The sequence below is a fragment of the Natrix helvetica genome (genome assembly GCF_964273705.1).
Source record: "Natrix helvetica genome assembly, chromosome: 12".
Taxonomy (NCBI): domain Eukaryota; kingdom Metazoa; phylum Chordata; class Lepidosauria; order Squamata; family Natricidae; genus Natrix; species Natrix helvetica.
In genome coordinates, this window is record NC_138556.1 from 15,609,833 (window position 1) to 15,626,357 (window position 16,525).

General features: G+C 44.2%; 1 protein-coding gene across 2 annotated transcripts in view; it reads right to left on the reverse strand.

Moving 5' to 3' along the window:
• MYO5A (myosin VA) overlaps positions 1 to 16,525 on the reverse strand; it is a 65,619-nt gene that overhangs the window by 25,805 nt on the left and 23,289 nt on the right. For both annotated transcript variants that reach the window (XM_081964531.1, XM_081964532.1), the window contains exons 9-23: positions 16,069 to 16,175; positions 14,771 to 15,036; positions 13,761 to 13,842; positions 13,232 to 13,372; positions 12,112 to 12,237; positions 11,605 to 11,688; positions 10,179 to 10,337; positions 8,783 to 8,880; positions 7,591 to 7,677; positions 7,396 to 7,504; positions 5,951 to 6,162; positions 4,446 to 4,602; positions 1,698 to 1,937; positions 720 to 968; positions 33 to 126 (exon numbers count right to left, since the gene is read on the reverse strand). In XM_081964531.1, coding sequence (XP_081820657.1) covers positions 33 to 126; positions 720 to 968; positions 1,698 to 1,937; positions 4,446 to 4,602; positions 5,951 to 6,162; positions 7,396 to 7,504; positions 7,591 to 7,677; positions 8,783 to 8,880; positions 10,179 to 10,337; positions 11,605 to 11,688; positions 12,112 to 12,237; positions 13,232 to 13,372; positions 13,761 to 13,842; positions 14,771 to 15,036; positions 16,069 to 16,175 — 2,211 coding nt within the window. The remainder of the gene's footprint in view (positions 1 to 32; positions 127 to 719; positions 969 to 1,697; positions 1,938 to 4,445; positions 4,603 to 5,950; positions 6,163 to 7,395; positions 7,505 to 7,590; positions 7,678 to 8,782; positions 8,881 to 10,178; positions 10,338 to 11,604; positions 11,689 to 12,111; positions 12,238 to 13,231; positions 13,373 to 13,760; positions 13,843 to 14,770; positions 15,037 to 16,068; positions 16,176 to 16,525) is intronic.

The following is a 16,525-nucleotide window of genomic DNA, read 5'->3' on the forward strand; positions in this document are numbered from 1 at the left end:
ACCCAGACGGTAAATTTCCGAGCTGAACTTACCTGTAATTTCTTTGGCCTGGTTTTGGATGCGGCTATTCAGGTCATCTTTCTCCTCTTTTAGAAGGGTGTTTTGCTCTTTTAGTTCAAGCACCAGCTAAAGAAAGGAGGTTGGGAGGGAAAAACTTGTAATATTCTGTCAATGCATTTCTTTCTATATGATTCCAATTAAATTAATTGTTAAGTTTATAATGAGGCTGCTGGTATCATTATCAAAGTCTTATCAATACACAATACTCCACAGTCCTGGACAGTGGGTCAGTGTTGTTGTCCCCCAGCGGCCTGCGGAGCTGGCAACAGAGTCGGACAGTGAGGAGGTTGGGGAGGAACATGGGCCAGTCCTGGAGTCTGGGGAAGGGTTAGGGTCAGATAGATAGATAGATAGATAGATAGATAGATAGATAGATAGATAGATAGATAGATAGATGATAGATGATAGATGATAGATAGATAGATAAATGTCTCTGGGTTTTGGTGAAAAGGACAGATAGGGTAAAACTTGTTGTTTTTTTTAAAGTGTAACTTTATGGATACTGCTTTACTCAAGCTACATGTGAAAGCCAAGTGGGAAGAGACAGGAGCAAAAGTGTGGAGAATGGAACTAATGCTTGCGCATGTATACACACACACCATGTTGCTTTCATCATCAATACTTAAAAGAGGTGTGTTTCGGAACCAAACGATTTTTACCTTGTCTGTTTCTTGTTTGTAGAGATCCGCCTTTTCTTTGATGGTTTTCTTCTCCGTCTGGATCTGATCCAGCTCTTTCCGCAGCTTCCCGATCTCCTCTTGAAGGCTAATGAGGCGATTGGTGGCATTCTTGGCCTCTTCTTCACTCATCCGAAGCCTCTCTATGTCATTCCGCAGCTTCTCCGTCTCGGAAGTGTAAGTTGCCTCTAAGCTAGTTAGCTTCTCCACCAGGGACCTGGAGTCTCGTGTCTGAACAAAAACCCCAAAGAGTGCAGGTCAATCATCAGAGGACGACAGATACAGGCTAAATATTTATGGATCATCTTGTCTCCCTTTAGGAGATGCACACTATCCCATCCCTATTTGTTTCGGTTTGGAAACATAGAAACCTGACAGCAGAAAGACCTAGGGATCCATCAAGCCTGCCCTTAGAGTATGAAATAAATATATCTCTATCTATCTCTGTATCTCTGTATCTATCTATCTCTGCTTGCCTGCCTGATTGTCCATCCAGGTATCCATCCATCCATCTCTGCTTGCCTGTCTGCCTGTCTATCGATCCATCCAACGATCCATCCATCCATCCATCCATCCATGTATCTATCCATCCATCCATATATCCGTCCATCCATATATCCATCCATCCATATATCCATCCATCCATCCATGTATCCATCCATCAATCCATCTGTCCATCCATCCATCCATGTATCTATCCATCCGTCCATCAATCCATCTGTCCATCCATCCCTCCATGTATCTATCCATCCATCCATATATATATCCATCCATATATATATCCATCCATCCATCCATCCATCCATATATCCATCCATCTGTGCATCCATCCATCCATCCATCCCTCCGTCCACCCACCCACCCACCCACCCACCCACCCACCCACCCACCCACCCATCCATCCATCCATCCATCCATGTCACCGTGGCTCATTTAATCCACAGTTGTGCATCCTTTTACCTGGTCGTCGATTTTACGCTGGAGTTGCATAATCTTGTTCTCCATGCCGACATTGAGTTTCTTGTAGTGCTCCACCGAGCGAGCTTCTATCTTCAGCTTCTTCAGCTCCCTCTTGGCTATCATGCGCCGGAGGCAGCATTGCAGGTAAATAATTGCCTTCAAAGTCCGGTGATAGCGCAAGCGAGCCCGCCAGCCTCGGACATGTTTTTGGATAATGATGGCCTTGTGCTCCCAAACCATCTGCACATTTAAAAGACAGGTTGAGCATCCTTTCCCTGCATTTCAGATCTCTGACTGAAATTCGCTAAGGGGGGACAATTAAGTGACAGCACAGCGAAAGTGAGTTGTGGCTGAGAGAGAAGTTATTAAAATCGAAAACAACAAACCCTAAAACTAAGAAGGAAACAATATTTCCTCCCAATTCATAAGAGTAGCTTGCTTTGACACCCAAGGCTAAAATGATAAAATGATTCATGCCGTAGTAAGTCATAGACTAAACATTCATATTTTACAAATAACTCAAATAAATATTGCTTCGTTCCAGCTGTGATCGACTCCGTTGATAAATTAAATCCGTTTGGTATTTTTTACTTTGTTCCTACATTATGCGAAACTAATACTCAGAATCAATATGAAGAATTTAAATTCCCAAAAGGAATGTAACAATTAGGAAAGATTCGAGATCCTTCATCCATCTTGTGGTCACAAATTTTGATTTTTCTGGCCAAGAACGCCATTCTCGTTCAGGATATCAGGAAAACAATTTAGACAAGGCCGCTTTCTAGTGTCACATTAACCGGCCTTTCTCCATTTTCATATTTAAATCCCAGTCATCTGGATATGATTTCTTATGCTTGAGTTACATTAGGATACACAACAACATATTTCCAACTACTATTATGTCATTGCTCTGTTCAAAAGCTCTAGAAATACCTTGTTCCGAAAGCTACTGCGGGTCCTCAGGCTGACAGAAATAATCCCAGCAAATCCAAAGAATATTCAAGTACCAGAAACTTTCCTAAGTGCGTTTGATTGTTTACAAAACATCGCTAGCGTTGGAACCGCGGAGATCCCTGTAAAACTGTGAGCCTCCCAACAGAATCTCATTTAGGAATCTCCTCCGAACAGGTGAGCAGGTGATTCAACTCTTCTTTTACAGGCCCGTAATTATTTTCCATACCAGTTTTCATAATCACAAGACAGCTGTTGCAAAAGTTTCCACAGGCAAAGAACACGCTATGCAGAACGAAATCATCTTTAATTACCGGAAGACCATGGATGTGTCAGAAGACATGATCCGTCAACGCAACTGAGCCATCTTTGAAATTCTTGCAAAGCCACTGTCAGGCCTGCAGTTATATTCCTTTTAGGATCTTTGGCCTACCACACTCTCTCTGTGTGTGTCTTTACTATGCTGTTTCATTAGGGGGGAATTGGGAGGGGGAATAGTAAGGAGTAGAACTGTGGAATGTGTTGTTGTCAAAATAAAACATTCCTTTCTGGAAGCCCAAAGTCATCCTTTGTCTCTGCACCTCTGCACCTGACGGGAACTAGATGGGTGAAAATGCCAGCGTGGCAGAGGAAGATTGGACCATGTGATGAACTTGTGGGTGTGGGGGGGGGGGGCAAGATCTTGAACTTTCAACTGGGTGGAAAACCCAGGAAGCTTTCAGATTCGGGTTTTCCACAGATTGTACCAACATGTCTCTCTTAATAAATTGGAACTTTGATGAAAGCTATGCCTTGAACACTGATTTAATTCTGGATGATATTTGGAAGACTGACAGCCACAAAGATTCAGAAACTGAAGGGTTCTTTTTTAAAGGCTTTTACAATCTAAACAGAACGCAGCGAGATTTCTCCTACAGAGCAACATACAACTACAAAACAGGGGAGTTGGTTTAAATAAGGAGGTATAAGAGTGTGCCAGGATTATAGCTCTGTTTTTGTCAACAGCTAACCTCAAAGGAGACTGAACCAATTGGAAAAGGATTAGAGAGAATATCTATTGTAGGTCATATCAGGGGTCCCCAACCCTTGATCTGTGGACTGGCACGGGGCCATGGCAGGCCAGAAACTGTGCCGTTCCAAGCCCCATTCACGGGATGCAAGCAGCATGCGAACCCACATACCCTCTGGCCCACCGAAAAACCTCTCTCCACAGAACCGGTCCCCGATGCCCAAAAGGCTGTGGGCCACTGGATTATATGATTTGCATATTATGTATTATAGCATAATGGGGTGGGTTCCAGATTCTTTTACTGCCGGTTTGCTCAGGGACGTGCATCAGGAGCGCGCTTGCGCAGTAGTGAAAGAATGGCTTCTGCCCATGCGCAGAAGCAAAAAACAAGATGGAGGCGCCTATGTTGCCGCTGATAGAACCGATTTGGAGGCGTGGGCGGCTAAGTTACTACCTACTCGGCCGAACCGTTAGGAACCCACCTCTGATTATGGCAGGGGTGTCAAACTGGTGGCCCAGGAGCCGGATACGTCATCCGCAGGCTATGCCCACCCCAGCGCCACGAAGGGAAATAATGTCGTGAAACGTCGCTTGACGGCAGCATGACACAGCAAGTTTGACACCCATGTATTATGGGATACATAATTGGCAAAGCTCTGCACCACAGATTGTCTTCCACGGAACTACCATTAAAGCCTGTATGCATTCTCCCGCATCCTGGAAGAAAGCATTGTTGGGTGATAACTTTTGGAGAGGATTGGAAACCACAGCCAAGTTCTAGTCCTTACCTTGTGATACTTCTTCCTGGCAATGTAACCCCGCAAGTGCGACTGGAGAGTAATGGTAGCTGCTCGGATGTGCCGATACCGTTTGCGGGCAACATCCATGCGCTGGAATTTCTGGATGACGATGGCAGCTTTGGTTCTTCTTAAGAACATTGCAAGGCTGGCAAGAAAATGAGAGGGAAAGCGGGGGGGGGGGGAACAGAAATTAATTAATTGTATTGGAATAAATGTCTTCCTGCATGGAGTCAAGGGATTATTCATCATAATTTCTCTTTCAAATGTATTCCAACAACTCTGTAAAGTAGGTTGAACTGAGTCAGCGAGACGATCCAGAGAACTTAGTGGTCCTAAAGTGGGACATTTTCTTGTCTGTGTAAAGTTGCAAGGGATCTGGAAGCACCCGTGTTGGTTGTGGTCACCTTTGTACCACCTGACACTGACAACAGTAACAGAATAACACAGTTGGAAGATTTTGAAGGAGCAAACTTTTGGCATGCCACAGGTTCACCATCACAAACATACAGTCTGATTGAATATAATGGAATGTGTGGAAGATCTTGAGGAAGAAGAGATGGTGCCTAGTGTTAAGTAATTAAGCTCCCCATTGGGAGAGCGAGTATGCAGAGAAGCGTAATGAGAGTGATATGTAATAACACACACAAACCAGCATACAGAGACACTATATTCTATGTAGGAATATAAAGGTATTCAGAGTCCGGTTAACAGTCCAAGTCATACACGGTTCAGTAATTCAGTTATCTAAATAGTCAGTCTAGCACACAAAATATAGCTAACAGTAGCAAACTACAATAACTCATTATACACCGACCAGCTTCTAACAAACAGAGAGCTAACAGCCATTCTGGCTCCCTCTTATGGCTGCTTGAGGTAACAAGCCAATTACATTTCTCTAACATTTAAAATAACAGTAAAGTAATCATAGCTTATACACATTGCCAAGCCAAGCCTAGGGTTACATCCCTAACACCTAGGAAACAGCCAGACAAGAGAAGGGACTTAATGCATCAGGGAAACAAACTTAGCAAGCTCAGAAAATATCAAGGATCCCACAGTCGTCGTCCTCCTCCCCCCCTCTGCCCCATTCCCTTCCAGCACTGATGATATCACCTAGTTGGGTCATGAAACGTCTACAAGAAAACAAGCAAGCTCAGAGAGCATCAAGGAGCCCACAGTCATCGTCCTCCTCCTCCCCTCTGCCCCATTCCCTTCCAGCACTGATGATATCACCTAGCTGGGTCAGGAAACGTCTACAAGAAAACAAGCAAGCTCAGAGAGCATCAAGGAGCCCACAGTCATCGTCCGCCTCCTCCCCTCTGCCCCATTCCCTTCCAGCACTGATGATATTACCTAGCTGGGTCATGAAACATCTACAAGAAAACAAGCAAGCTCAGAGAGCATAAAGGAGCCCACAGCTCAACCCTGAGTTACATACATTATCTTCTATCAAAACTATTCACTGCACACTATCCTAAGGAAGCTCAGCTTACCATCGTGCTTGGTATCCACGGACATATTTCTGAATGGTGATGGCTGCCTTCCTCATGCGCAGGTACTTCTTCCGCATCAACCAACCCCTGATAGTCTTTTGGATACGGATGCAAGCTGCTCTCAGTTTATCGGCCCTTATTTTTTCCAAATAAGCCACTTGACCAGCCCGGAAAAATATTTTTGTCTTCCCAAACTGGTACTTATCCTGGTCCTATTTTCAGAAGAAAAAGTATCATCAGTTATCGGACTTGACCCACTTTGCAATACAAATAAAAAGACGGCGTGGATTCAATCGTAGAAGAATTAAAAATATCTTACGATACCATGAAGGTGATATTATGCAGAAGCAGCAGAGTATATATAGTAAAGGATCAAAATATCTGGATTGTACCGTTCTATTCCTCCTAACACATCCGGATGATTTCAGATTGTTAAGAATTTAGGATGTTAAATTTCAGATTGTTTCAGATTTCAGATTGTTAATTTAGGACGTTAATTATTCACTCTATGTTAGGGAATTCATTCTAAGCACGAGGGGTATTTCCCAAAAATCAGGAGGGTAAAACATATATCCATATACCAAAAGTGTCAAAGTTTAAAAGGAAGATTTAATTAGGAATCTAAACTAAATTGGTCTTCTCTCTGGGACATCTAAAGGACTTTTCGTCCAGTTTAGCTGCTATGGGATGAATGGATTTTCATTCTGATGTATGCGCTTACCTGAGACCAGCCCCACTGAATTCAGCGTGTGGAGGGAACTATTTCTGCATAAACATATATATATATATGGTTGCTTTGTTAGTCTCTGATTGTACTTTGATTTCTACACCCAGGGCAAAGGTCAGATTGCACGCGACACATTGGATTTTTCTAATTGGCAGTTCCAATATTTTCCCCAGGAACTGAAAGCAGTTTTAGGGAGATGTGTGATAATGTTGTGGCCAGACAACGCAGCTGGCAGCAAGAGTCGAACAGTGAGGAGGTTGGGGAGGAACACTGACCAGTCCTGGAGGCTGGGGAAGGCTCGGACGAGGGCTCTGCGTCAGAGGCAGAGACGAGGACGAGGACGTCTGGTAGATAGATAGATAGATAGATAGATAGATAGATAGATAGATAGATAGATAGATAGATAGATAGATAGATAGATAGATAGATAGATAGAAGGGAGGGGAGAGTGAGTGGATGGATGAATGGACCTTCAGACAGACGGATGATTGATAGATGATAGATAGATAGATAGATAGATAGATAGATAGATAGATAGATAGATAGATAGATAGATAGGATGATGGGTGGATGAATGGATGATCAGACAGACAAGATAGATAAGAGGCACATTGGTAGAGGAGACTGGAGAACCACTTTACTGCTCATCCTTCTAATGACAAGGATCCACCCAGCATGGGCTAATTTTACAGGCATTAAAGCCCCATAAATCCATTACCAGAATCAGCTTTTCCAAGACATTCTTGCACGTCTGTTTCCTGTCACTGAGGACATCTTTCTGCTTCATCAGGACACGATAGCGGCTGAAGAATTCTTGATAGGTCCACCTGGTTTCAAGAGGCAAGGTGGCATTAGCTGAGAAGACCTTCAAAACGCAAACCGTATCCCCACTTCCCCCGAGAGACAAGCTCACCTTGAAGGGAAACCAGCTGCACTGATTCGGATTGTCTCTAGCACACCGCAAGCTCTCAGCTGTTGTACAGTCCGCTTTTCATCAAACCTATGTGCAAAGACACAAGAAGGAGTCGTGCATGATCCAAATGTGATCATAGAACAGAAGTTTTTATTGTGGGGGAAAGGATGAGTTGCCCAAAGAACAGCAAAAGGATGCAAATAAGTTGACTTCCCAAATGGCTCTTTTTGATTTGTTGAATTTTGTTGAGCAGGAAGTGCACTCAAGGCCACCCAAGCAAGACCATAAAAGTAAAATAAATTTGCTATCATAAACCAAAGGACCAACTCGTCAAGCATTTTTATCTCAATGCACTTAAAAGCTGGAAACAAAACTCTTCCATGCTCCATTGTAGCAACAACGTCCCATTTATAAAAATTCAATCACCGGTCAACAGCCTGCAGATTTTTTTTTCAAGGCACAAATTGATTTATAGTTAATGAATGACATGATGTCTGGTGTGGACCGCCATTGGCCAGTGGAGCTGGCAGCAGATTCGGACATTGAGGAGGTTGGGGGAGAGACATGGGCCAGTCCTGGAGTCTGGGGAAGGCTCTGATGAGGGCTCTGTGTCGGAGACAGAGAGGGGGCCAGAGCCGTATGCCAGTTATCAGCTGCCTTCACAGTCAGACAGCAGTGAGGCAGACAAACAGCTGGAGCCTGTTCCCAGTGTGCACATGCAATGCGCAGAGTGGCCAGACGAAGGGAAATGCTGAAGAACAGGGATCAAGTTGGGAGTAAGGCCACAGGTGGACAATGAATGGCCCCTCCCAGAGGAAAGAAAAGAGGAGCAAAAGGGGAGTGGAGTTTGCAGGAGGCAATTAGTTCGCTTAATTGGCCTATGACTCTCCGAGACTCCTTGCCAAGTTTTGCAGATATCGGCTTGGCAGCTCTCCAAGCCAGATAAGGTCTGTGACGGTAAATCATCCCTCGAAAGGCTTTGCTGAATGTGAATAAGCGGAATTCAGTCAATTAATAAAAGGGTCTTTTTGTCGGGGCCAGGAGTCTGCTTCAGGCTCTTGGGAAGCCTCGAACAGAACAACATCTGTTTGTTTCTGTCCAAATCAAGGACCAGCAAATGCTTGGGTTTTTTTTTTCCTTCTCTAACACAATATAAATTCAGAGGGCAAATACGACAGCATCATGAACTTACATAAATGGAAACTTGAAGTCATTTGGTTTAATGCACCGCACGTAATGTGGAGTGGTGGCGTTGAGGGTCTCCATCAAGAGATGCAGAGAACTTCTGAACTATAGGAAAGATTGAAAAGGGGGAACATATGTGGAAGGAAACCACTGACACATTTTTACTTTCTTTAGACTGAAACCTCCCCAAGCAGCAATTTCTAATAAAAGCTCACATAAATGGCAAGTCATCTACTCTACGTTTCTTTTTTTAAAGTCAGCCTGCATCTGTATTCATCACTGAAATAAATGTCAAGAGTCTAAGACGTACAGGTAATCTTCACTAAGCGATTGTTCGAAGTTATGATGGACGGCCATAACTACTTACGAGCCATTTTTTGAACTCCTGGTGGCCGCGTGGCCTGCCCCACAGGGTCACATGATTGAATTTTGGGCACCTGACAAGCAGCTCTTTAGAGCACCCCATGGTCATGTGACCCAGGGGTGGGGCTTCAAAAATTGCAGCAACAGGTTCGCTGCCCGGTTGCTGGGTGGGCGTGGCCATGGTGGGTGTGGCCTAGTTGGCCTCCTGCACTACAACCGGGGGGGAGGGGTGTTTTTCACTCTCCCCAGGCTCTAAAGGCTTTCCTTGAGCCTCCGGGTGGGCGCAAACTGCTTCCCCAGGGCTCCGGAGGCCCTCCAGAGGCCGGAAACAAACCCGTTTCTGGACTTCCAGAACTTCCGTTAGGCCCATTTTCCCCCTCCCTGAATCTCCCTACGGGGCCCTGCACTTCCCTGGCATGATGAAGGGGCCATGTGGAGACTCCTAGAACGGGCAGGGTGGGGTGGGAGGAGCCAGCCATGGGTGGCATTTGGGGGTTCGCCGAACTAGCTAGAAGATTGCCCTAATCCGTGCGAACCCCAGCAGCTCATCCCTAATATGACCATGGTTTTCTAAAGGGGGAGGGGGCGGTATTACTGCATTTCCTTCCAGTTTCTGGCAAAGAAACACCCACTGGGGAATATGCATTCACCTGCCTAACACTCACGGTGCTCGCTTCAGGAGCCAAGGAGTAAAATAGGGCCTGATAATGTGATAACCCACTTAACAACTGCAACAACTTACCACCATAATTCCGGCCTCATTGCAGTCATTAAGTCAAGGATTACCTGAATCCTTAACTGAGCTCTTGATAAGACTTTACTAGAGAGTGCATCTGCAGTGGCAAACTAATAGCCAAAGGAAAGGTCACTTTAAAAAGCGAGGTAAACTGTGGGGAAGAATCTCACTATTTCTCCACGAAAGGCTACAGCAAATGTTTCTTCTCCCATCCTCCATCGTCACGAGGGACAGCACCGAGTCATGTGGGACTGCACAATCCGGAAACAGCCCCGATCAGAGAAATGCAATACGTTCCCTTTACCTGATGCCCCACGGTTTTCTTATGTTCCTTGCTTGCTTGGGCCATTTTCGATTTGGCTGGTTTCACGGCCGCTCGAGACAATGGGGTACGACCGGACGGGGTGGATGAGGTGGGACTGATGGCCTTCTCCACTTGGAACAGCTCAGGCAGCATCTTAAACTGATTCAGACACAAGAGTTTCTTTAAAAAGGACATCTCTTTATTAGGAAAGAGAGAGTTTTCCCTGAGGTAATGCAATACAAATGGGGACCAAAGAACGGGTGGATTCCAGCAGTCACTACTGATGGTTCAATCATGGCCGCGCTGCCCGGGCGCTTGATGCGCGCTGCTGGTGCATGTGCAGTGCAATAAATATTGCTCTGCGCACGCGCAGAAGCAAAAAAACCAAGATGGTGGAGCTTATTGCGCCGCCCAGAGAACCAGTTCGGGGGCGTGACAGGCCTGGGTCGATGCTGATCCAGCGACCCAGGCCACCAAACCACTATTGGTTTAGCCAAACCAGTCCAAACTGGTAGGAACCCACCACTGGACCAAAGCCAAAAGAGATGACCACTTGCAGGCTGGTTTTGTTGCTTTCTGGATGCTTGTAAAAATACGATAGTTTAGCTTTGCTTTATAAAGCAATTTAAATGAGCACAAGAATGTAATAGTGACACTTTCTAGATTAGAGCAATGGCACAGCTGGCTCCGGAGTCTGCGTCACAGGGAGGCCAAACAGAAGCATCCATGAAGCTTACTGACAAGGAGAACATAGTGGTGCAAGACCTTCTCCACTGTTCCTACAGAGCAGTTGTCTACACTGCTTAACTCACTCCAAGTGGGCTGCAGACATGACATTCCTAATCTCTCGGGCTTGCATCAGAGCAGAGAAGTGGTCCTTATTTTTCTACTTGCACTTTTACATGCTTTCGAACTGATAGGTTGGCAGAAGCGGGGCAAGAAATGGGAGCTCTCGCCGTTATGCGGCGCCAGGGATTCGAACCGCCGAACTGACGACCTTTCTGATCGGCAAGCTCAGCGTCTTAGCCACCGAGCCACCACGTCCCTCTATTTCGTTTACCTTGTGAATTTCGAGAAAAACTGGCACCTTCGCTGAAATACAGGACAGTCTTCCATTAAAGAAGAGATTACGGGGAAAGAGAATTATTTTCAAATGTCTAGAAGTCTGTAAGCTTCCAAGAAAGGGAACCCCAATCAGACAAGGAGGAGGAAAGTAAGCTTCCTTTCTGATTTTTAATTATGTACTCAAGTTTCCTATAATGCGATCAGAAAGGAGTAGACTGTCATAGTACCCCTATTCATTGCTGTAACTGGCTAGAATCATATCCTGTTCTTCTCTAGGAACTGAAATCAGAAATAATGACAAAAAAAATCAGTCGATAGGATTGTGATGTGAAGTGGCAGGCAGGATCATTTCAACACTAACCTTACTTGATTTGAGAACATTGATCTGTTCTTCATACACGGTATCTTTGTTTTTTTCCAAAAACCCTTCGCACTGGTATTCCACCTGGAAATGCAAATATCCAATTTTACCAAACAACGGTTGTAATACTAATAGTACAGAATCAGTGGCCCAGAAAGAGATGGTACACCCAGATAAGCACAAAAAGTCTTCTGTTTTATGAGGTTTCCAATTTCAGATTTAAACATGTAAGCTTTGCCAATGTTTCGGACCGAAATAGTTACCATATTTTTCGGATTATAAAACACACCAGAGTATAAGACGCACCAAGATTTTGAAGAGGCAAATTAAAAAAGAAAAGTTTTTGCACTCTGCAGACTTCCCAAAAACAGCCTGTTTTTCGCGAATTTGAATTGCCTGCCAAACATTTTCTGCCTAAAGAATTCCCTCCCAATAACAACTGCAAAAAGATCTTTTGACAGATCCACAAAGTAATATCCACATCAGCCAGGAAACAAAATCCTTTACCTTATCTGCAAAGTGTTGGATAATAAAAGCTTTGTTGGACAATCGAGGTTTCTCAAAAAGGGCAGTCTTGTTCAAGTGAGTATTGTACAATTTCTGGGCCCAGCTGTTGTCTGAACCTTTAGGCATCTGGAGAAGGGAAAGATGGGGAGATGACTTCATATTTCTGGTGGGAACACAGCCATGGGGGCGGGGGGGGGGGACAGTAATCACAGAAAAGTTATAAATGCCCTTGGGAAAGGAAGAAATATTCCCTTTTTTTCCTGTGCAGGAATTTTGTAACATTTTTAATTGGCTTTTTATTTTATTTTTATTGGTTTTTTAGGGCTGTCCACAGAGGAGCTGGCAGCATATTCGGACAGTGAGGGGGCTGGGGAGGAATATGGGCCAGTCTTGTAGTCTGGGGAAGGCTCTGATGAGGGCTCTTTGCCGGAGGCAGAGAGGGGGCCAGAGCCGTATGCCAGTTATCAGCTGCCTTCAGAGTCGGACATCAGTGAGGCAGACGAACAGCTGGAGCCTGTTCTCAGTGTGTGCATGTGCAGAGCTGCCAGATGAAGGGAACAGCTGAAGAACAGGGGTCAAGTTGGGAGTAAGGCCACAGATGGATGATGAATGGCCCCTCCCAGAGGAAATAAAAGAAGAGCGAGAAGGGGATGGAGTTTGCAGGAGACAATTAGTTCACTTAATTGGCCTGCGACTCTCCGAGACTCCTTGCCAGGTTTTGCAGATATGGGCCTGGCAGCTCTCCAAGCCAGATAAGGTCTGTGACTGTAAAGACTCCCTTGAAAGACTTTGATGGATGTGAATGAGCAGAATTCACAATAAATTAATAAAAGGGTTTTTTGTCGGGACCAGGAGTTTGCTTCATGCTCTCGGGAAGCCTAGGTTAGAACAGCCGACACAAGAAATGCCCCTGGGCAAAACTCAGGGCATATAATGGGAATGGAATCTATGGAAGCTGTGGATTGGCAGAAGCTATGTGACTCACGGAATAAACCAGGTAAATTGTGCCGAACAAGATGAGAAAGATGTCTCGCTAAACCGGCAAGGATATAAACGGGTATTTCATTCTTTCTGCTTTGTTCTGCGGAAATTCTTCTACAGGGAAACCTGGAATACCAACCTTGCATTCCTCATCCAGCAAATCCAGGATTCCCATTTTGGCCTCGATGAGATTAATGCAGGGCTGATTGTCGTAGAAATCAATCAAGGTCCAAGGAATTTGTTCCCTCATGTATTCTTCTTGCTCCAACTTAAAGACGTGCTGTGTGAGAGGGCAGGATATGGATCATTAAGGCAAGATTACAGTACTGATTCTGCATTTTGTGCTTTTCCCGGGGCTTTAAGGCTGAAGCAGAAATTGAAACGGACAGCCTGTCTTGCCAGGTGCAACAGATTTAACATAGCTATCCCTCTAGAACAGTGTTTCTCAAACTTGGCGACTTGAAGTCCTGTGGACTTCAACTCCCAGAATCCCCCAGCCAGCATAGCTGGCTGGGGAATTCTGGGAGTTGAAGTCCACAGGACTTAAAGTCGCCATGTTTGAGAAACACTGCTCTAGAAAATGATTAAAGACTTTCTTCTGAACCACTAATCCAGAAAATCTGATTATTAAGTGGATACTCCCCAAAAAAACCAAGTTTCTTACTTACCATATTGAACTGCTGCTGTAACTTCTCATTGGCGTAATTTATACAGAACTGTTCGAAGCTGTTGATCTCGAATGTTTCAAACCTGAAAAACCAAATCAACTTTCAGCGTATCTTAAAATATTCAATGAACCATTGCATGGCTGACGTGCAGAAAAATCAATTACTACCAACCTGCCTTCCATTGAGGATCTGTATAGTGCACGAGTCAAAAAAAGGGCTGTGAAAATATCTACAGACCCCTCGCATCCTGGACATAAATTGTTTCAACTCCTACCCTCAAAAGAGCACTGCACACCAGAACAATTAGATACAAGGACAGTTCCCCCCCCCCCCCCAACGCCATCACTCTGCTAAACAAATCATTCCCTCACCACTGTCAAACTATTTACTAAGTCTGCATTACTATTACTATTAATCTTCTCATCGTTCCTATCACCCATCTTCTCCCACTTGGGACTGCACGACTGTAACTTTGTTGCTTGTATCGTCCAATTTATATTGATATTGATTGTTTCCTGATTGCTTATTTGTACCCTGTGACTATCATTAAGTGTTGCACCTGATTCTTCACAAATGTATCTTGTATTTTGATGTACACTGAGAGCATCTGCACCAAAGACAAATTCCTTGTGTGTCCAATCACACTTGGCCAATAAAGAATTCTATTCCATTCCCTACAACTGAATAGTTTCAGTTGTATTAAAATGGAAAGAAACGACAAGACCAAAACAGACAAACAAAAAATATTTACCCCTATGTCTACCTTCCTTCCAGGGGGAAACCCCACCCACCCCAGTCCTTCTCGATGTAAGCTATTTCGTTTTGTCTATTATATAACCCGATTCTATGAAACTTCAAGATACGATTTCAGATAAATCTATCAATGAAGGAAAATATTTGTAGCTCAAGGTTGAATCTATCTATCTATCTATCTATATTTTACTACGCCACTTGAAATCATTGTGATGGTACCGAAACTGGGTAAAAATACTGGGACGGAAAACGCTCACCCATAAATGTCCAATACGCCAATGAAAGAATGCTGTTTCACGGTGGACTGCAAAGCTTTGTTCACGTGCTCTACAATCCAGATAAAAAGGTTCGCGTAGATGTGCTTCGCAAGAGCATCCCTGGCGTTGATAGCCTGCAGCTTGGAAATTGGCTTGATGTAGGTCTCTGTGGCAGTAGCAAGCTTTCTGTGGCAAAGCCAGTGCGCCATCTGTTTGTATTCCACTCCCATGAGATCGCAGAAGATCCAGAGGGGCTCGTGTTTAGGCTAAGACAATAAGAGTTGAAAACAACACGCACTCCTAACTAGTCATTTAAATTATTTTCAAGCAGCCAAAATCCCCCCTGCCATCCTCCTCTTCTTTTAATGAACCCATAATCCCTTGCAGGGGCAACTGAATGGAGCTGAGTGTTTATTGGCCGGATGCCCTTATTGTCGCCAGTGCAGAGTTTTGTTCAGTGGATATATTCTCATTGTGCCCAGAGAGAGAAATATCTGCCTCTACCTAGGATCGAACTCTCAGCCTCCTGTTTGTGAGGCGAGAGCTCCACCTCTAGGCCACCGCACCACTCAAAATCCCCCCCTACCCAGAGGTAGGTTGCTCCCGGTTCGGCCGAACCGGTAGCGGAATTCAGGCCTGGGTCATAGAACCGGCAGCGACCCAAACCTGCCACGCCCCCAAATCAATTCCCTTGCCGGCACTGAGCCGGCGCTATGTTGTTTTCTAGTGACTGTGCATGCACAGTTCACTGTAAATTGTTCTGCGCATGCAACATTACATTGCACGTGTGATGCACGCGGGTTGCGAACCGATAGTAAAACCAGCAGCAACCCACCCCGGCCCCTACCATGCTTTAGATTTCATGAGAAAATCTTTCCAGTTGTTAAAATGGACTCTGAAGAAAAATTATTTATTTATTATTATTTATTATTCACACTTATAGACCGCCCCCTCTCCCGAAGAGGACTCGGGGCGGTGTACAGTCACTAAAATACGTTGTAAAATACATACATAAACAGTTAAATAATTAAATACGTAGGTGAAGGAGGTTGTGAGACTGTAATAGAATAATAAATATAATACGTTAAAAGCCTATTAAAACCCCAAACCCAATTAAAATAAATAATGAGAAATAATAAAATAAATGAGAAAGAATCTAAAAATAAAATAAAATAAAAGAGAGATGGGGGAAATGCAACTTATCTCCAGTTTGGCAAGACAACTACCACACAAATTCACAAGGAAGGGATTAGCAATATTCACAGGATGGGGAATATTTGAAGCATTTGGGAACTTACGGGTATTGTGCAGCTATCAGCATCTCGAGATGTGAAGGACACATTGCCCAAGTGTAGAATAGCAGCAAGGATTTGGAAAATTCCCATCTGACAGGAATCAACAATGCCTGTTGGGAAAAGGGAAGCAGCGGAAGATTTTTTTAAAAAAAAGTTACCTTGAAAACTATTAAGTCCCTAGACAGGAATGATACAAGGTGCAATTAATAACAAGGTTACATTTACCACTGAGTGAGATTTTTTTTTACCAAAAAGGTAAGAATTTACAGCCACATCCACTTTTCTGACTGCAGACTCCCACTTCCGAGAGATGCAAATATGCTTTTTTAAAATCATCATAAACTATTAGTTCCTATGTCCCCACATAATCACCTTAATATTTGCTTTTTTACAAATATTGATGCTGTGATCACATTTTTGAATAATTAAAGCAGACTGCTGCAGCATTTTTACAATCCAA